Genomic DNA, 22,415 nt, shown 5'->3' on the forward strand with positions numbered 1-22,415 from the left:
ACTGTATATAAACATTTAGCGTAGGTAAAACTTATAATAGATCAACTTCCATCTACTACTGAAAGAGAATAGAAATTTCTCTTGTACTTTCAAGGGTCAAGTGGGAGAAAGGACAAGATTATCCCATATCTGTTTCATAAATCCACTAAACAATCTAAGAAAGAAAAAGAGCAGTGTTGGGAGAATAGAAAGAGGGAGATGGAAGAAGTAAGCACATATTATGAATGCAGTGGAAGGAGGTTAAGGATGTAGATGGTGTTAAGAAATGCAGAAAATGAGGTAATGAAGTAAGGTGTGCGTGAAAGAGAGGGATATAGATAGATGGAGAGATGGAGGGATAGACCTTGGCCTACATCGAAACAAAGCGTCAGCAAGGAGCCATTCTTCCCTTGCCCTCCCATTTCCATATCAGAGAACTGTTTGATGTCAATGGGGGAGCACATAGACGCCCACCAACGCTACCACCACCACCACCCTCCTCTCCATGCCTTTAACAGCAAACACTGCACATGCAATATTCTGTAAGTGCATGCAAATCAAGGACCATTTGATTTCATTTGAATTCTGAGATGGTCCGAGACAGAGAGAGTAATGGAGAATGAAGGAAGAGAGAGCAGCATTGAAGAGGAGAAATCAAAAAGAATAAAAAATGTTAAATTCATGCATTGGAGGGGCAGTCTGTTTTACATATGGAAAACTGTACAAATCTGTTTACTTCACTTTAGAGTCAAAACGGTGGTGGCTAAGCCCCAGCAAACACCTGGAGTGCCACCATTACATTAAAAATAAAATAATTTGGAATGGTGCAAGAGACGACACGGTGCTGTTGTTAGCAGCAAAATACAGAGAGGACACTGTCAGAATTCTCCAAGCATTCTCAATATCCTGACTGGGATGGCAGTGGTGCTCAGTGGTTTGTTATCTCACCTCTTCACACTGCCATGTTACATCTTAAAATGCATCTCGGAACATAATGAGCGTGAATCTCTGGTTCTGAATCATACTTGGCCTACATGGCATGGCATATGTATTGTACAGTATGTATACAGAGTGCATAAGGGTGTGCATCTGAATTGGATGTATAACAGAGCACATGTGTGTGTGTGCCAAGCCTGTCATGTTCACTCTCTTGTACCACTAATCCTCGCCTCTCCTAATTTGCTGTGTTGAACTATGCTGATGTGGAGCTGCTCAGTATGACTGCAAACAGCTTGTCGAGCTGAGCCGATAAAACACCACGGCATCATTTATGCATGGGAGAAGAGCGGGATTTTTACATGCACACCACTAATTTGCTATACTGGCAGGTTTTTATAATAACTTGGGATTTAGTCCAACTCGAAGACAAATAACGGTAAGATTGGGACCTAATCACAAACCATTTTTTGAACGACCATGTTCCTTCACCTGCTCAAAAATCTACTGCAAATCCCTTGACTTAAAATCTATAAGATTAAGGTCAAACTTGACACACCTATGTGGTTCACAGCCACATATTTTGTACTTTATTTAAAAGTGTGTTGCTTAGGTAAGAAAATACATTAATTTCCAAATCTGTTAAATTCTATTAAAATATTTCCACTGATAGCACTTCTCTTGCATGTAAAAGATATGAGGACAATTTAAGATTAAAGCCAGATAAGCTATGCTCAGTATTTCTTTTATAACCCCACATACAAAACATGCTGGAAGTTCAGAATAATTAATCACAGCTAGATTTTTTAACAGCTTCCCCTTCACAGTTGAGGCACATGTCACCTATTATGAGTAAAGGAGGTGGCAGGAGGCCTTATAATGGCTGGTTTTGGTTTCATTGTGGACTGAATGATTCAGAGAGACTCAGTGTCCAGGTATTTAAATGCCTGTAACAGCCACAAACCACAGACCCCCTGCCACCGTCCATCCACGTCAGCAGTTTGTAGCGTCCATATTTCTCTCCGACACCAAATGTGAGATGCAATGTCAGACAAGCTTTTATTGTTGTTGAATAATGCCCCCCAAGGCCCGGATGCATTAAAATCTCTTATCCAACTTCCACATGATATTAAAGCAGTTTTGGATTGCTTACGGGTTAAGTAAGTAAATAAAAACGAGGCTCTCGCAGCTGGACTCACAATCCATAAAAGCAAAGTAACAAGTGTCAAAGTTGGTTCCCGAATTGTTCCTTACATTAGATCAAAAGTGTTATGTATTTTTACATAGTCATGTTAGTTTTATGTGTGGTTAGTGTTCCTGATTTTTTTTTTTCATAACCCCACAGTCACAAACCAATCAACTGCTCCTTCAGATGCACAGACAAACATATGAGCTCACAAGGCAGCTGTTGTGCTGATTTCCTTACCTTGATCATACGTGAGAGGTCCCCAGCGTCCGCTAACTCCAGGACTATGTTTAGCTCATTGTCCTCAATAAAAGATGCATGGTACTTTATCACATTGGGATGGTTCAATTGCTGCAGAAGGGAGAGAAGAAAACAAATCAGACCAAATATGTCAGAGAGAGAAAGAAAAAGCAAGCAAAAGACATGTTGGTGACACTTGTCACATTAAGACTGTCCTTCCTTGGTCATACATCCTAAACCAAGAGTCAAAATCCTTCCTTGTACGCTTCCCAGGCTATAGATAGCAGTATGTTTTTTTTTAAAACTAGTTAGACAACCTAGATCAAAACAACCTACCAGCTGATAAATAACAGAGGTTTGTTCCGTGAGTCATGCAATCAGCTATACTTTCACCACCAATTAAAATAAAACAGTTAAATCAATTTTTGGTACAAGGACCTAATGAGACGCTTTTGTCCACAAGTGTGACAAAGCTGGGTGACATGTCACAACAACCCTCTGTCTGTTATGACAACAACCCATGTGTGACACACACACACACACACACACACACACAAGCGTGCACAAACACACATCCCTGACAGGCTGACATGGATGGCAGAAAAACAAGCATCCTGGGTTCATCTCTCTCAGAGATTCCTTCCTGTTGGTTGGCCAATAAGGGAGAGCAGCATTCCCTGTAGTAAGCACAAAGCCTCTATCCATCCAGAGCAGGAAGAGAAAAGGAGGAGGGTGGGAGTGAGGTGCAATGAAGGAAAAGAAACAAATGACACAGTGACACAGACAAGCAAAAGGAATGATGGGAGACAGAACTGGGAAGGGTGACGAGGTAAGGAAAGAGAACAAAGGTGAGGGGGGAACAACGAACAGCAGGATAAGGTGAAGAAGGTGTGTGTGGTGGTGGGGGGTGATATGTGGAGAGTTGGAGGTGTAGAGCTATGTGGCGTGGCGATGTTGAGTAGATGGGGCCCGTGATGCAAGCAGACGGAGCGTTGTGACAGCATCCTCCACTCGGCTCCTCTCTGCTGTGATTAAAGAAATGTTCATGCTCTGGATGATCCAGACAAGAGGGGAAAGGAGAGCACAGTACAGTACACTACGCTACACTACACTCTCCACTCCATCTCTTCATCCCTCCACAGTCCTCTTTTCCATTCGTTCTCCCCTTCTCATGCCTCCATCTTTCCCTCACCCTCCCTTATTCTCTCTTGCCATATGTATTTTTGGCTCCGAGTGGCAGTTCTGCACAGATCCACACGGTAGCACAGCCAGGGAGTGATGACAAGTCCCCTCCTCCACCCAACCCAACCCACTCCTCTTCTGCAACTTGAACCTGAGGCAGAGGATGCAGAGAAATGAAGAGATATGTTCACGTGCAGATGTTTATGTAAATGATCCCACTGCACTACAATCACTCACTGGGAAATATCACATTGAGACTTGCTTGATTATGTAATTACACATGCTGGCTGAGACCCACCAGTGTGTGTAATTACTTAATCATGCAAGACTGTGCGATATATTTGGTGAGCTGGTGATGTGTTTCAAAGAACAACACACTGACTAATGCAATCTGATGATGCAAAATTAACCAGGATAATAAATTGGGTTAAAGCTATGAAAGAAAATGACATGCTCATGTAGAGCTGGTGATCTAGTGCACTTGAGGTAAGGAAAATGCATAGACAGAAGCTTCTGTTATCCATCGGCAGCAGAAATCAATAACTGTGCAGTATGCAAGTATGGATGGAATCTTGGTTAATAGAAAAAGACAGTAAATACACATGTAACATGCAACAGAAACATGCAGCACTGCACAAACAGACCTAAAGAAATTAATTTACAGTGTGTGTGTGTGTGTGTGTGTGTGTGTGTGTGTGTGTCATATTAAATGAAGCTGCTTGCTGCCAGTTCTTGGGTTTGTCAGTACACCACTTGTATAATCTAATCATATGCAGAATCCAGGCATGCACGCTAGAGGCTGGATACCCGACCCGAGTTCGAACAAAAACCTAGAAACGATGGTCAGGTCCTGTTCCGTCATGTTATCCAAACAACGGCATATTTGATAAATGTGTTAAAACAATCTACTTGTAGCCCACATAAAACAATGCTATCGGACTGTTATTTACAAGGTGCAAACACACGTAATCATGGTGCGACAATGATAACAACAATTTCATGACAGAATAACACTGTGCTTCAACTGACATTAATTGCAGCTGTCTGAACCCAGGTCAGGTTCAGACAAAAACAAAATGCTTGTTCAGGTCGTTGGTTACTACTTTCTTGGATTTGGATAAGGTTCAGACAGAAATAAGTAGTAAGAAGTAACACAAAGGCACACAGACATGCAACACACAAAACACAAAGAAGCAAGCACACAGATATCATTACAGCTCTTCAGCTCTTCTAATTAGGGCAGATCATTAGTCTTTAGAACACAATCCAGTCTTGATACCCACAAGCGGGAGGAATACACAGCTGTGGGATTTGAAGAATGGTGAAAGTAGCAGATTGGCAGGGAGCAGGCTATTTTCTGCAACCAACATTCCTATCAGCAAGGGTTTAGACAAAAGGACAGAGTGAGAAGTGAGATTCTCAAGTTGAAATCGTCATGCCAGAACGGGAAAACACAGATGAATGAGCAGACGCAAACACAGACAGACAAACAAACAAATAGGCAGACTGTTGAAAGGCCATGACTGAGAGTGTGTGCATGTATGCCAGTGCCTGTGTGTGTGTGTGTGTGTGTGTGTGTGTGTGTGTGTGTGTGTGTGTGTGTGTGTGTGTGTGTGTGTGTGTGTGTGTGTGTGTGTGTGTGTGTGTGTGTGTGTGTGTGTGTGTGTGTGTGTGTGTGTGTGTGTGTGTGTCATTCCAGTCAGCCCATGCCAGTGTGCTTCTCATTATTCTGATTTGGCTGTGTCTCCTGTTGGCCTGTCTAGCGTGGATAAGGCAGAAGGACCGTCTCTCTCTCTCGCTCCCTCTCATACTCAGCCCTTTATTACAGGGCTGGCTGGGCAGCACAGGATCAAGCATAACTTCCATGTTCACTACTAATGAGTTTACAGGACAAAAAGAAGGGAACAAAAAGCTGTGAGAGGGGGCGAGAGAGAAGGTAAAAGCGGGGCTACAGAGAAATTGTGCGAGTAAGGTACAGAAAGAAGAGATAGGAGCAACCAAAAGAGAAATGATGGAGAAGAGACAAAATGTAGGAGACAGATAAAAGAGATGTGGTCACAGGCCCTGGCAGAGGGCTACATTCAACTCAGCCCTTACACATCTTAGGGGGTCAGGGAGACAGACCCAGGCAAACTGGGCTGTCGAACGTCGTCAAGCCAATGACGTGCGACTCAGATTACAGCACTCTACAGGGTCTCCCCTGCATCCGAGTATCGCTATCTTTGATTGGTCCAAAGAGCCCCAGGGGCTACACTCAAGTGTTTGAGTGGCACAAACTAATTGGTTTTGTTTTCTTGTTCTCACTAATGTGTACGTGTGAGCACACATTTGTGCACAAACTCCCTGCAGTGCACACACGCACACACACTGAGAGGTTGCATATATGCAGTAAAGCGCTATGAGGGATGTCTGGATGCACACAATCAAACCAAGAACACATACCACTTTGACACACATCTACAATCTTTCAGACAGAAAAATACTGAAGCTGTCATTAGTTGTTCATTAGTATTTGAGAGCATCCCGGCTGACACATTTAGGATTGGTTGATAAATGAAACCTCTTCAATGGGGAAAAAAAAAAAAGTACAAGAAATATGAGGAGAGGGGGAGGCAAAACATCAAGAATCACATGAGGGAGGCTGCTAAATTTCCATGTTGGTGCTCTGTTGCCCAGCTTTAAACATGACAAAAAGATAAAAAACAATAGTTTTGGCATTAAAAAAGAAGTCAATGTGAGCCTGGAGGGATGTAGCACTGCTGCTCATAATACACACCAACTGGAGTCTCTCACACACACACACAAATTCATTCACTTTTTAACTTGTGTGCACAAATACAAAAAAAAACATATCTCTGCATTCATATCATGCAAGGAAGCGTGCATGCGCCCACACACACATTACACACATCCATGCCGTCTGGTGCAGATCAATTGTTTTCCTGTAGTGGAGGGTCTCAGCTGAGGCACCTTAAGAGAACAGAGCACAGCGCATGGCGCTGTCTCCCTCCTCTCTGGATCTTTACCTTAAGGAGATCTATCTCTTTGATGCAATCTTGCCGAGCTTTGGCATCCATCAAGTCGAATATCTATCAAGAGATCAAAAGGGATAAGAGAGGGAGAAAGAGAGAGAGAGAGAGAGAGAGGGAGAGAGATTATGACATGTTCAAGAAATGGTAAGATGGATGTGGACCCAATGGTGGAGAGAAAGAAGAGTAGAAAAAAAAATCACTTAACAGAAAACATTGTTGCTGTTATCTAGACAGTGGCGTTAGAGTGACTACAGGTGTTTCACATCTGAGTAACATGCGCATATCACTGTATAAGCTGTGTGTGTGCGTGTGCATAAATACTTTCTCACAGCAGGATAACATCCGGGTTTTGTGTACATGTGGGTAAGTCGGTGAATACTGAATGCACTGTTGCCTTGTGCTTTCCTTCAAGATGCCTTGTAATGTTTCATTAGGCTTGACTGGACTGTTAAGCACTTTGTAACATTTGTTAAGAAAAGTACTGTATAAATAGCTTTTAGTAATTATTATTATTAGTAGTAGTATTTGGGTGGGGAGATTAACCTTCACATGCCTATTACACCTCATCACAACAATAATAAAAAAATACAAATACAAAGCATGTATGTGGAGTAGGGATACGGTTCAGTATGTATCATGGTTTTTGGGCCACGGTAAAGGTACAGCTTCGATATCTTAATATAAAACTGCTCCAACTAGCAAAAGCAATATTACATTGTAAAAATATTTAAAAGCACAGATAAAATCAAACCACAAACTTTATTTAAATAAAAGCGCTCTATCAGATCTAATTGAACAGCAAACATAAAACCACACAAATTAAAAATAAAATGTAATGCTATCTAATAAAAATAAACAAGATTTTAACCCACTCACAGAAACTACAACTACAAATGCTGCTCCAAGTGAAAGAGACGGGTGTTGACGCTTGCTCTGGGTGGCGCTATAGAGCGAGTGTCTGTCGAATATCGAACTTCGAACCAACTTCACTGCGCTGCATAACAGATGCTTGCACACAGCAGACTTCTACGAAGACGGTGCTACTTCAAACTTCCTTTTTTCAGTTCAACATTTGCATGCATAGCGCTGATTGGCTCTGAAGGCGGCTCTGTCGGATCCTGCTCCTGAGGATCTAATGTGGAGGTTTTTCACTATCAAAGTGGTTAACTTTCTATGCCCTATGGCACTAGGGATAGGCCAATTATTGGCCTCGATATTGGACGCAAATCGGAATCAGCTTTTTTTTTAACCCAAAGGCTGATAAGAGATCAAATTATTAAATTATTAATTTAAAATTTCTGTTAACTTTGTAATAAATGCTGCTGACCCTGGGAACTCCCTGCACTTTTTGTTTTTGTTTGAACTTAAAACAAAGATAAGTAAATACAATAATAATTAATAATATTACAGTTATATTGAAATTTTGGAAAACTTTATTTACTGTAGAAAACTTAAGGGAGCTATTTATTTGTTTAAGTAATAAACATATGGCATTTAAAGGCATTTCAACAAAGTTAAGTGTTGGTATTTGTATTATTAAAAATTTTGATAATATTTTCACTTTCACTGGAGATGAATATCGGCTCCGAATATCGGTTATCAGCCTCCTTGACTACTAATAATAATTGGTATCGGCCCTGAAAAAACCTATATGTCTATCTCTACATCCAGCATAATGATTATTAGAGAGAGATTGTTAGAGGTTTGTTGGACACAAAAACAGTGTCACTTTTGTAGAAAACAATGGTTGCACTTTGCTTTTTGAAATAATGTGTTTGCTGTGCATTACCTGAACCTTCTTCAGAGCCACTGATGTGTTGTCTAGCAGATACCTCGCCCGGTACACCTCACTGAACTGTCCACGGCCAATCTTCTTCTCAATCTGGAAGTTAGCCAGCGAATTATGACCCATGTCTGGCTGCAATGGTTTCTGTAAAAAAAAGAAATAAAAAAAAAAAGAGAGACTTTAAAATATTCATACACATACATGCATTAGCAGCGAAGCAATGTTGAAACTGAGAAAAGGCACAATACACGCTTCAGTCCTGCAGCATGGTGATCTCTTCATTAGAACTAATTAGCTCTTTATTAATGTAACAATTTCTCAATTTCTCATTTTACACTTACTCATTATTGCAATGTAACACATTTAATCACAATGATTTTACCTATTCAATATTAGGGCAGGCTAATCCATTTTACCCAACAGCATGTGCCGTGTGATTGTTCTGGTTCAATCATGTTGAACAATCAATCATGATCACACCTCCAGCAAAAGCCAGGCACTTGTGTGCACACAAACACACTTACACAGAGTGCCAGTTCTCCTCTGGTACTTATGTCCTCTCATAGTCTAAAGATTGCAGGATATGTTAGCAGAGCAGAGACTGGCTGCAGCCCTAGACAACCATCACAGTTTAAATGGTTTAGCTGATGGCATAATGTGACTGTGTGTTTACCATTGAAGTGCAACTATCTCCAGATTACTGAGAGAGGAAAGGATGAAAGCTGAAGGATGTGGGTGAAACTTTAGAGGCCTAGCTTCTGTAGTTTGTTTTGCTGAGAGGCTGCTGTAGGCTTCTCATGATTTGACTGGAATCGGGCTGATGTGTCACGCTATCAAAGGTCCTGAGGAACGTGCACATATTCACCGGCAGCATCACACCACTTCACCAAAACAACACACGGGTGGAGGGAACGTCATGTTTCTCTTATTTACATTGCCAACAAAAAATAAAATATATAAATTGCAGCGGTTGACAAGACTTTTTAGCACCAGTTCTTAACCACTAATTTTTTTTTCTTATCTTACTTTTATAAGTGAATTAATTGTGTTACAATGTCATTAATTAAACTAAAAAACCCAAACCCAAATTATCACCCCTGGCTTTATGGCTGTTGTTCTGTGGCTCAAGTTACCTGGTACTAAGTAAACAGAGAACGTGTCTCCCATTTCCCCCCTGACAGTCCGACAGTGAACCACAGACTACAAGATTCCTCAACACCACAAAATTGGCTAAGCAGGCTGAGACACTGTACAATAAAAACCAAAAAATCAAAACTAGAATGAGCCCCTTGGATATGATGACAGAGGACAGAAAAATTACTGAGCAGGCTGCATGACCTTTACAGCCATTTGGTAAACTTGTACAAGGCGTCGGTGGGTGCGAACAGAGGGTGACAGATATCAGAATGCCACATGTCGCCAACGCCTCTGCCAATGTGGCTGTGGGAGCAGCTCACGGGCAAGTGGCTTCGGACAGACAGAAGGAAGACGAAGAGGTGGAGAAGGTCAACATTTAACCTCTACACCACCAAAACACACAAGGAAGTAGTGTCATCACACTTGTTCACTTCACTTGTGTTCCACAGAGTTATCACTGAAGGACCAGAGGCCATCCAGTATTATTCAGTAGTCTACTCACTACCAAGGGGAAAGAAATTGATTTTGATTCAGTGAAAATTAACTAATTAATTACATCTCACTAAAACCCAGAGAGGAAACTACAGACTTTACAGGAGTCCAAGCCCACATGTTTACATTGTTCACAAGTGTCAACTATTAAGATTAAGAAGGAAAAGCAGAATTTTATTGCACGGTACCAAAAAATGATTTGCGCTCGAATGACTGATGATGATTACAATAGTTCAACAAAGGCTGGGGCTGGATGGGTGAGGAACCAGTTGAAGCACGTCATTGATTTGTTTGCGGGTTTTTTAAGCTGACAATCAATGAGATGCCCTGTCCAATTAACACTGCTGACATGTGTGCATTATTTCTGCATGGCACCACCATCATAATCCCATGCTGTCTGAGAGTCAGGCTGACAGCGAGCATGGCACTCTGCTCCACAATCCACTGTTCAGTATTAACCTAGCTCTTAAGAACAGCTGTTCCACTTTGGGATAAACTACAACGCAAAGCTATAACAACACCGACACATAGGTACAATAAGCAATGTATAACAAAGTATATTATAAAGATGCTAAATGTAGAAGTAGTATAACTACTCATATCTTGCCAAGTTGTGTCACATTGAAAATGTGGCCATATTGTACTCAATAACAATATATTTGACGAATGATGCAGGATGGACAATTTGAGGCGTTCAAGATCAAGAAGTGAGAGAGCGAGAGAGAGAGAGGACAAGGGGGCATTGCTTTCAGTTGCTGCGTGGTAGCTTGACAAATGTTAGCATGAACCTCTAAAGCGCTGTGACAACCGCCTGCTGAGAGCACAGTCTTGCTAATGTGTCCTGGCATGCCAGCCCCGTAATCACACATTTACATATGCAATGACCTACATTTGCATGTCAGATCGCACAATGTCCGGCATGATTAACAGTGGGCACCTCCCCGTGTGGAGTCGCCCTGGGTGGTAGCAGAGGCCATGCGAGGGTGGAAGAGAGGGCTGGAGGGAGGGCAGCTTTTTTGGCAGCCAAGGGGCCGGGCTGCCAGGCAGGATTATGTCAGCCAGCAGCCCCAGCATTAGACACTTCATTAGAGCTAATCTGTTTAGCAGTGGGCAGTGTATGTAAACTTCACAGGCCATTTGCGGCACCTCTTCGCCCCCTGGCCCGGCCTTCAAAGGGCAGCCAGGCTGCAGCTGACTGACAGGCTGTCTCATCTGCCGCACACGGGTGTCACACAATCGGGAGCTCCTAGCTGAAACACAAAGCTCTGACACACACCACACACACGGGAAGTCACAGAGGAATGACCCTGAAGGATGCGGGGTCAATAGCTCAACAAAATTGGGAGGGTTATACGGAAAACTGCATGTAAAACCCTTAACTAGTCTGATCATTAACATGTGAAATATGATAGCTGGACAAAAAATTAAGAGTTGTCTGGAGTTTTCAGAATAACAAGTCATGATGTGTATCATGTTGATTTGAATGAGAAAAGTGTGATGTCCAGGTACTTTATACAGAGGAATTGAAAAGGTCAAAACATGAGGAACTGAAACCTAACAAATCATTTCATCATCAGATGAAGAAATAAGTGTGTGTGTGTGTGTGTGGGGGGGGGGGGGGGGGGGGGGTTGCCTGTATGTAAGGAGGAACATTCATAAAAACTTTCATTTTCAAAAGTAATGATCTGTATAAAACACACTTTATTCATCTTTTTCTCACCTAATTTGTCTGTGCTGTACAATGTGGTGAACTTATTCTTTTCACTCACATCATTCTGGTTGGTGATTCAGACAAGCTGCAGGGGATGGAAATTAGGTGGCAGCAGTGCAAGGAATTATGGGTAAAGACTTTAAGGGACAACATGTCTTGGGTATAAAGGTGACACACAACCGCCATGGGCAACTCACTAGCAGGGGGATTGAAAGAGAAGAGCTAGAAAGAGAGAGTGTGCAAAAAAAAAAAAAAAAGGAGAGCGAGAGACAGAGAGAGCGGACAGACAGCTCAGCGGTGGAAGTGTGATACAGGCTGCCTGATAATGACACCATTGCCAAACACAGCTGACAAGACACATGGTGAGTGGAAAAGGGGATGCAGAAGACAGGGAGAGGGGAAAGAGGGTGAGAAGGGGAAGACAAGCAGCAGAGGGAAGAGGGTGTGATGTGACAGCCCAGCAGTGCCAATGGCTGCCACAGAAAGGCCAGCGGCGGCAGAGAGGTGCCGTCTCCCATGGAGAGAGACAGAGGGGCATGCAGGGATGGATAGAGAGAAACCTGGGGCATGTCCGCAACGAGTCGGCTATATCTGAAAATCTTTTCACCTTGGTATTCTGTCCACACTGAGCAAGGATCTAAAAAAAATACCTGCAAGGTGAAATGAGGCAGAACATTGACTATATTCTTCAATGTGATTGACCAAAAAAATTAGATCAAATGAGAGAATAATGAAAGAAAATTACTGGAAAAGACAAATAAGCATCTAGACCAGGAATGAACTGGGAATGTCTCATCCCTTTTTCATTCACAGGAACAATTAAAGTTCCATGTCTTCCCAGCTACAAGTGTACAGACAATCGTCCATTTTCATTATTATTTATTGTACACGAGAAAAATCCGAGTTTGGGTTCTGATATGAGCACTCAAGGCATAATTTGCAAAGTACATTTTTTCTGGTCTATGTCAGACTTTTCATACATTTGACAGAAATACTCCCTTTATTTATTTTTTGTTTGGAGTTGTTTGGAATCCTGCTCAAGTTTCCTGCCAGAATTCATGACGCAATGGATCATGCAAAGCCACATCTAAATAGCTAAAAATATTTCTGTAAAAAGTGTGATTTTTGACACAGCTGGAAATAAACAATAGATGACATTTTTATCATCGAGAGATATGAATAATCGGACAAATCGTGGTGCACAGTATTATTTTTTGGCGTAGTGTTTTAGTTAGCATGTCAATGTCCTCAAATATGATCTCAAAACTCAAATGTGGACGCAAACTGTTCATCTGTAACAATTTTTACAAGATTAACTGAATTAGTGTGGATGTAGTTTCCAAGAGAGAAAAGGATGAATGCAATGGGCGTTGGGAACATCAACTGGCAAGCAGAGGGTCTCTCTTCCAGTCTCAGCAGTCACCAGCCCCCTTGAGCACAGCATCATGCAATATTAATTCTCAGCTAGTCAGCCAGTGAGCCCGCCAGGCAGTTACACCGGCAGGATTCACCCCAAAGGTGCTTCTCGTTCGTCTCCTCTCAATCTGCTCCACATCTGCACGTCTTGTCCCAGCGCTTACAGACAGATCTGTGTCTGTCAAACTCTGCAGTGACGATCTGATCTGAGGAGGCCTCCTCGCCAACCCTCCCACTCACTCAAAGAGCAAATGCACCTTCAAAAACGCACACCTTTCCAGCTCATCTCGTTTACCTAATGCATATGCATCATACCTCCGGGACCAAGAGAAATGATATTGCAAGCAATCCAGAAAATCTTTTACCACATATTCAGATTTCTTCATTTTGGAAAAGTGTGAAGCAGATAGAGGACTTGCTGAAAGACAACCATCTGGTTTCTGGCTAGACAGCCATATACATAACATGACTCTCTTCCTCCATCTCCCACTAAATGTGAAATCATTCAGATGTGCTCTGTCAAAGTGGAACAACATGATGCCACATTAAAAGTTCACTGAGCTTCCAAGAGCCTAAGCACAAAAAGTGTGGCTAGAATTAAAACTGATGCAAACCGCTAGAAATAGATTGGAAAAACAGAGTGAGAAAACAATAAGCCTGAAAAATAATACACAACTGTTGAGAGCTCGGCACATGATCTGGTGTGCGTGCGTGTGTGTGCGGGTGGGTGTGTGTGTGTGTGCGTGCGTATGTGTATGTGTATGTGTATGTGTATGTGTATGTGTATGTGTGTATGTGCGGGGGTGTTGCCTAAGTCAAATTAATCATTAGAGCTTTTATCTGACTTTTCTTCTGTGCACAACCCAATTATCCTTAATTTTGCAATTACAAATCTAAGAATAAATTAACCCCCTTGGCAATTCCAGTGTTAATGTTGCAATGCCCTTGCAGACACAGGAAAAACAACAACTGAGAGAGAAGGCCTATTTTTAGTGTTATTTCTTTTTCAGAAAATAAATACTCTGGGGTATATGGATGATCCTCTTTGTTTAAAGTCTATTCAATAGTTATGGAGGTAAAAACATCCTACTGGAAGGAAATCAATGGGCCTAATGTTGGAGGGCGGTATTAAAATCCAACAATGACCAAATATGCACACAGCAAACCTGAGAAGTATTGAACCAAGAGAGGCATGTAGGGAGGCCAAGCTCTACCGTCCTCCAGAGCTCAGATCAATAGAACCAGCTCAACATTCATCCTCTGCTGTCTATCTCACACAGGCTACAGTGGTCTGAAGGATGTTTGGACTTTAAGGCAAATCTTGACTGACACAGGCAAAAGAGAGCAAAAATATAGCAGTTCAAAATGTGAACTAAGGAGGTGCTACATGTTATGCTTGCAATTGAACGGATGAAGGCATAGATCATTGTAAATGATTAAACACTTACCTTGTAAATTAATCTACAGGAAAGCAATATTTAATCCCACAGCGATTGACTATATCAAAATCAGAACCAAACCAAGATTAGATAGAACTTTGTTGAAATAGAAACACTTATATACAGGGATATTCCATATGGATAAAATATAATATTACAATTGTCAAAATCATGATTAAGTACTATAAACTATGGCTCTCAATTATTTATTTATATATATATATTAGGGCTGTCAAAAGATTAACATTTTTAATCAGATTAATCACAGGGTAGCTGTGGATTAATCCCGATTAATTACCATTCGTAAATATGCCAGAAAAAATCGAATTTTATCTTTATATTGTTGTAGGAACGGAGAGATAAATAAAGTATGTGACAATGTAAAGAACAATAAAATACTGTAAATAACTTCTATACAATACACAAACTTGGTAAAAAAGAAACATTACATTGTAAAAAAAAAAAAACATTTTAAAACAATATAAATAAATAGAAAAAATAAAATGCTGAAAAAAACTATACATTGCACTGTAAATAACTCACATTATAAACAAAATTTAAAGTATAGAAGTTAAATAGTTTTCTTGTGGGTACTAAACCCACAGCAGGAAATTCCCCTTTTTTTAAAGACAGTGATTCTGTGTTGCTTTGCTGACCGACCAATCACGATACCAAAGCATCTGAAAGGCACCGTGTGGAAGTCTTTCTGTTCTACGCTTTAGATGGCAAAATAACACACAAATCTGCCTATACACCTGCTGGCGGAGAAGGCATCACAGACAATTATTGCAACAATTGTTCAACCTCACCAACATGACTAAAAGCAAGAGTAATAACTAATAAGGTTGTCATGTTTTGTGGGTGGAACTGTTTTTGAAAAGATGTCACAGCCCTATAAAGTACTTAGCTGTTTAATAAAACGGATGATTTTCACCGTACGTGTCATCTTAATTTAGAAGGCAAAATTGCAGTTTGACTTATGTTCATGATGTTCATATACTGTATCTGTGTGGGGTTACCTGGGGTTGGAACACTGGCACGGCTGCTTGCTGTCCTTGTGGTTGCGTATCCATATCCATGGTGTTTGGAGCTTGATCCTTCACACCTCTGAGAAACGAACATTACAATGACCATTAGGTAAAGCACAAGTCTTTTCTTTTTAACACAACACAAACACACAAAATAAGTATCGACCTCAATCAAGTAAGCTAAAGTTTGTTGTTGTTCAGCGGCAACCTATTGCGCACTGGTTACTGAACACAGTGCCCGTGTCCGGTTTCAGCTAAACTGGATCCTACGTCACGCTTGTGGATTTGACACTCTTTCTCTGGATCCCTCTCAAGTTTCAGCATAGCACAGATACAGCAGACAGCAATTCTAATGTGAATAAACCAGAGACAATGCTACTCTGCATTTCCCTGGAATTCTTTCAAGGATCACTGAATTATTTCCTTCGATTTGCTTGTTTTACTAGTATTTATTCAGTTGCGTTTAATTTACTGTTACATACATGGGAGGTAAGTATTTTGGGTATGGGTGTATGCAATTGCACTAATTCGCTGCGTGTTGTGACATGTAGCCTGGATGCAAGCAACTTGCATAAGCTAGTTCAACAACAATGTATGACGAACACATATTCTCACGCATGCAATAGGATTCTTGTCTGCTCTCAACATGTGTTCGGTGAAGGAACACAACCAAGACAGATGCTCTGCACACTAATCCATATAATATGGTCACATAGCCCCACAATTAACACTGATTTACCCAGAATTTCCACTGGACACAATGAATGACTAATAGCAACGGTGGGTCATCCTCAAGTACATCAACATGTGTGAGGTGTTTGTGGGTATTCAACTTTCTAAATAAAGAAATAGGAAAATATCTGAAGTAGTAATAACAAGCAGAAACTACTAACAGATGAGTAGGAAAAAAATTGGTACCTTGCTCATTTGATAGTCTGAGAATGACCTTTTTACTGAGACTGAGAAAAGACTTGTATTGTGCTAGGTGGAAAAAATTGACAATTTTTTGTTGAATGAGGGAGGCTCTTGATGACCTCCCACATCCTACCAATATCTTAGATTTTTTTATAATTTAGTAGTTATTGTTTGTTCTTTTTATTGTTTTTGTCATTTAAACAATTCGAAAGGATTTTTAAAAAATAATTTGCATTTCCAATATATTTACATGTGTTACTTTAATAATAAATTAAAGTACCTCGATGTAGAAACCCTTATATGATGTCGATGTAGAACATCTCATGTGCCTGGTCATGATGCTCTTTTTATTGTACTGTGCCGTTATGTTTACTGTTTATTTAAGTATCAAAAAAAAAGTAGCTGTGGCAGCCACCTTGGAACCCCATGTCACGGTTGGTGAGGTTGCTCGGAATAACTGAGTTAACAACTGTGCAGAAAAGAAGTTTGTTAATCAACAAATAAAAATTGGTGAAAATGTAAAATACCTGATCCATAAATAAGTAAATATGTTCTTCAGCCTTTAACAGATGCAGCTTTATTTTGGGGGGAGGGAGGGGGGTTTCCAGGCACCAGTTAGACAATTTGGCAACATCCTGGATATGCATGGGGAAATTTATACCAGGTGAAAATAAGGCTCATTAGCCAAAGGCTGACTAACTGGGTGCTGATGTATTTTGATTTTGTTGTCATGGGAGGAACAAGCCAGTTATTCACCATATCAGCCTTCCTGCCTCTTGTCACGATTCTTAGTACTTCAACCTTGTGTTAAGTCAGATTGGGGCTGGCACCCTTACTTCTCTCCTAACCCTCTATTGTTTCTGACTGACTACGTGTCAAAATAACCAGGAGGCATCCGAGGTCCCTGATGATCTTTCGCCTCTCACATCCCACATTAACGAGATCAATTAAGACTGCCATGTTAGATTAACGCACTCCAAAAAACAGCACAATTAACATTGTTTGGGTCCCAGTGTACAAGTAATGAGCAACCAGTTAAAAGACAAGCCTGGTCCTATTAGTAGGACTAATCCAACAAAGAGTCTGAGTAAACCTTAACCCCCCCCCCCCCCCCTTCACTGTCTTTCCCACCGTCACAGTCCGACCAAAGCCCTGCTGTCATCACGGGAAAGAATTTTTAACATCCAAAAGATTTGGCTGGCAAATGCAGCAGTGGAAACTCAAAGGTACCAGTGTGCCTGGATTTCTAACATGTGGACGAGAATGTTGGCCAGCCTGGATGGCTGTGATTTTGGCAGCAGTGTGGTAGAAGGCGGCTAAAATCTAAATCCCCCAACTAGTATGGACATTTAGTTTGGTACAGCTGCTGTACAGGCTAACATCAAGATTAGAGACACAACTGTTTTCCTGGTCAGTAAATTGTGAGGATGTATCAAAAAATATGCAATATAAAATGAATCAGAACTTTAACTCAACAACACACAAGACAAAACATGCATTTTGTCCAAGATGTCCATATAAGGAGTTTTGTTATTCCCACTGCAATGGGTGCACCTGCGGCACTGATCTGTGCTGCATGAGCACTCCGGGTTAAAGGTCAACTGAGAAACATTTAGGAGGGTTTACTGGCAAAAATGTAATATAATATAGATATGTGTGTTAGAATGAGTACAATCACTTGAAAATAAAATCATTTGGTTTTCTTTTTGTCTTACAAAAAATATTTTGCATCTACTTTAGCAGAGGGCCTTGCTTTACAAAGGCCACAATCTTGTGCTGCCATGTTTCTACAGCAGCCCAAACGGACATCACTATGGAACAAAATGTAACATAAACTCCAAGCATAAACCAATGAAGATAAAATGAGAAAAACAGCAAGTATGAGTAGTTTAGTGAAAGAGTGAAGAGAGTGGTGAAAGAGGGTTTACATCCTTTCTACAATTCAAAGGCCACTTTGCTTCCTGAGATGTTTCCTGACATCTTTGGGAAAAGGGGAGGTGAGAGGTGGAGTCTCTCGTCTGTTACTATCTTACCATTAGATGTCACCAATTCTTACACCAATTCTTGTCAAGTTGTACAATTTGGTAGTTTTTTTGTTGTTGTTGTTTTTTGATGGCATTTGATGTTAAGTCACTTCTGAAAATTGACAACCACATCTGCAGTGACACAATTATATCGTTAAACTTTGAAAACAAAAAAATGTTTAACAAATTATCCACAATAGTTCTTTCATTGCAGGTAGAATGGCTGCCAGGTGCAGGTTTATTATGTTGTGCAGATACAAACGGAGGAGATCTACAGAATATGCAAATTAGGAAGCAAGAAGCCCATTTATTTGTCAGACAAACTGATGGTTGTTTTTCTGTTGAGAAAATTGAAAAGAAAAAAACAATCTCCCATCCAGACCACCAACCATTCAGAGTAAACAAACAATATTTTTCCACTGTGCTCCATCTTATGTGAAGCTCCAGCTCGACATTCTCACAGCAGGCCCAATCACACACAGGTAATTATATGATAGATGAGAGAAGGGAGGAACAGAATGAGGCAAAACAGGAGGAGCAGAGAAAAAGACATTAACAATACTATTCAGCAATTTTCAGTGGAAACTTCTTTCGTCTCTCACTTCCAGCTCACACCAGGGTTTTTGATCTTTTTCTTTCCCTTCATTACCGGAGACATATCTCCGGTCCTCAGTTAATTTTTATCATCCGAGAATCAAATCTGTATTTTTCCTGTGACACACGCTCAATTACCCACTGTGTTCTGCCAAACCATATGCCGTCTCCTCAACCATAAAGAGGCTTATCACCATAAAATACTGGTTCCAAATAAATGGGGACTCCAGTAAATAGCATTAGCATTTCACATTTATACAAATGGAGAACTCAGATGATGGCATTATTTATTATGCAATCCTTTTCACAGGAAAATAAATCCTCAAAATTAATTTTAAAAAATTTAGGTCAATGGAAAATAAATGTATTGCCGTATTTAATTTACAAACAAATTACATTTACAACTCTGGAGTATTGCTTTTTGAGGTGCAGGTGACTCAGTCTGGCTACCATGACCACAACCTCTATGCTGTTGCTCTTCAACCAACTGTGCTGACCACAACAACAATGGTCAAATGATTTAGCCATTTGGCTTTAAGGAAAAATTATTTTGTGATAACTGAAGCTTTCTTCCATCACTTCCAGCACACGCAAGGAATTAGCTTTCCTGAGCCTCCCAAAAAAGGTCCAACAACAAGTCACCAGCTCTGATGTGAAAGAACATATCTTCAATCAACTGTGGCAAAACAGAGTGAGAGCAGTGCACAGCAGAGATGACGTAAGACAGAGTGAGACCGATGCAGAGCAGAGAAAAATGCCAGGAAAGAAGGAAAAAAAAAACAAGCTTGTTAGCCCTGATGTGCTCCTGGTCTTGTGAAAGACGGTGAAGAGCTGTGCACCACAGAAGTTGGCACTGGCTTTAGCACCTCTTTAATCTCCGTTTCCTCCCTTTTGCATTATTCATTTAAAACAGGAGAAGAGGGAAAAACAAAGAGTGAGAGTCGATTCAAAAAAGGTGGATCAAGGCAACGTGGGAGGGAGTAGGTGAGCGGGGAAGGGTCCTGGAATTAAGCAGTCCCAAAGTGAGGAGTGCTAAATCAGCTCCAGATAGAGGACAATACATATGAACACTCACTGATGAGGCCAGGGCTGATAAGGAGAGAAAGGCAGGAAAGGGGTGAAGAGATGGGTTTGGGGGGTACTTAAAAAGAAATAGGAAAAATATAATGTGACACTATCCGGCCTGGGTGTGGGATGTGAGGGAATCAAAGGCACCTTTGAGAAGGCAGAAGATGACAGTGGAAGTGCTATAAGAGTGGTGTCCATGATTACAAGAAGTGAAGAAATCTTTGAGTCTTTGCTCATGAAAGCCCTCCCCAGGCCTCGTCTGAAACCCCTGCTCGACTAACACTGATGATACAGAAACAGTAAAAGAAGAAGAAGAGAGAGAGCCACTAATGATGGAGGGGTCCAGATACTACACAGGCAGTGCACTCTCCAATTCATTTTAATCACTATTCAAAATCATTAGCCCAAATGTGCAAGCACTCGTGTTCGTTGGACCAAGAACCGAGAGAGAGCCAGAAAGTGAGGGACTGGCAATTACACTTCAGCATGTGAGCCGGTCTTTGAGGGACTTTGACAAAGACAGCCCAAGACATGATGGAATAGAAAATGAAGAGAGGAAAGTATTGTCTGACAATCTAAAAGAGAAAAAAATAATAACAACATGAATATGAAGAAGATAGCTTTGAAAGTCAGCCAAAAACATGACGACTCTTCCGTTTCCTCAAATTATGGCTGTAAACGCTCACAGTTAATCAGGGCGCAAAGTCAGCAAACCTTTGTGGGAATGTTGCAGAATCTCAAACAGTCGGGCAGAACAACTGTGACATGAAACACAATTCATTACTCAACGAGCAGAACATGGTGAGAAATAATGTTTAGGTCTCTTCAGACTGCAATAGTATGTGCATGTATAGTTTTTCCACTGTGTTTGAAGTGTAATATGCAAATCAATGCAGCTGATCAAACTCATTGTGGCTTTTTCTTCCAACTGAAGGCAAACCAAGACCAGATTTATAAGACCAAAGCTTTGTACGAAAACATTTAATGATGATGAAGCTCCAGCGTTTTTTTTTATTGTCAACAGAGATATTAGGAGCAGAAGGCTTTAAGAGCAGCTTATCCACTATTTAAAAAAGGTCAGAGGGGTTAAATTGCTGGTTCCTCCTGTCTTTATTTTCACAGTGGCCTAGTGTGTATATCAGTCTTGTGTAAAAACTTCCAGTAGTTAAGCACAAAAAGCCAAATAAACAACATTAATTCCTTAAAATGTAGTCATTATAAAATAGAAGGTCCATAAGTGCCTGTACCCATTACATGCATGTATACAAGTGGACGTAATGAAGCACAATGAAAGCGAGGAGCGTTAATTCTGAGGACATTTAAGTCAAAAGAAGAAGCAGCACACTGACTGGAAAACAAACAGAAAACACACTTGTGTCTGTGACTGATGATTCAAATCTTTGACTTCCAGGCAGCAGCCCCACTTTATAGAGGTGTTTGAAATGAATGGTTTATAAAACAGGAAAAGAAAGGGAAAACATGATGGATGTCTCGTGTGTTTCTGTATTTGTATGTACTGTATCTGTGCAAAACCTTCACCCTCTCCCTCACTGAGGAGATAGAGAGAGAGAGAGAGAGAGAGAGAGCGAGAGAGAGCGAGAGAGAGAGAGAGAGAGAGAGAGAGAGAGAGAGAGAGAGAGAGAGAGAGAGAGAGAGAGAGAGAGAGAATGCAGCAAAAAAGGATTAAAAAGGGGGAATTAATACAAAAGAAAACCACTGTGGTCTACTGGGACAATACAAGGCCAGTGATCCATAATGCTGCTTGCCAACTATTTATAGCCCACCTTTACATTGTTCACATTCAGATTTTATGGGCTAATGATTATTTCACTTCAGAAGTAAATAGCACAGCACAAACAGACCAGGCTTCATGTGCGGCCCAAATTGATTTATTCCCTAACAATCCAAATAAACTAGCACAGTGTTGTGCTCTGCTCTGTGTACATTTCATCCACTGCACCATCTATAAAACACATGTGCACCATCATGTAGCCTTTTCATGAACCAGGAATCCCATTAACAACAGTGCACTCTCCTCTGTCTCCATCTGTGTGTGTGTCTGCCTGCACATGCACACCTGCACATTTGTATCCTCTTCTATATCTGTTTTCGTTTTACATTCTCAGTCGCCCTGTATCGTATAGATGTCCACCACTGTGAAAAGAACTCAAGGACATGCAGGTGGATAGCCGCTCTCATCCCGTCTCCATTGCCCTAGCTCTTGTCCTCCCCACCGACTCCCCTCCATGC

At 41.0% G+C, this 22,415-nt stretch overlaps 1 protein-coding gene across 1 annotated transcript in view; it reads right to left on the reverse strand.

The window, feature by feature from the left end:
* Positions 1–22,415, reverse strand: part of nek7 (NIMA-related kinase 7) — a 59,713-nt gene that overhangs the window by 21,905 nt on the left and 15,393 nt on the right. The window contains exons 2-5 of the mRNA XM_083887514.1: positions 15,556–15,643; positions 8,345–8,485; positions 6,550–6,612; positions 2,342–2,452 (exon numbers count right to left, since the gene is read on the reverse strand). Coding sequence (XP_083743640.1) covers positions 2,342–2,452; positions 6,550–6,612; positions 8,345–8,485; positions 15,556–15,615 — 375 coding nt within the window. The 5' untranslated portion in view covers positions 15,616–15,643. The remainder of the gene's footprint in view (positions 1–2,341; positions 2,453–6,549; positions 6,613–8,344; positions 8,486–15,555; positions 15,644–22,415) is intronic.

The sequence above is a fragment of the Microchirus variegatus genome (assembly GCF_963457635.1).
Source record: "Microchirus variegatus genome assembly, chromosome: 4".
Taxonomy (NCBI): domain Eukaryota; kingdom Metazoa; phylum Chordata; class Actinopteri; order Pleuronectiformes; family Soleidae; genus Microchirus; species Microchirus variegatus.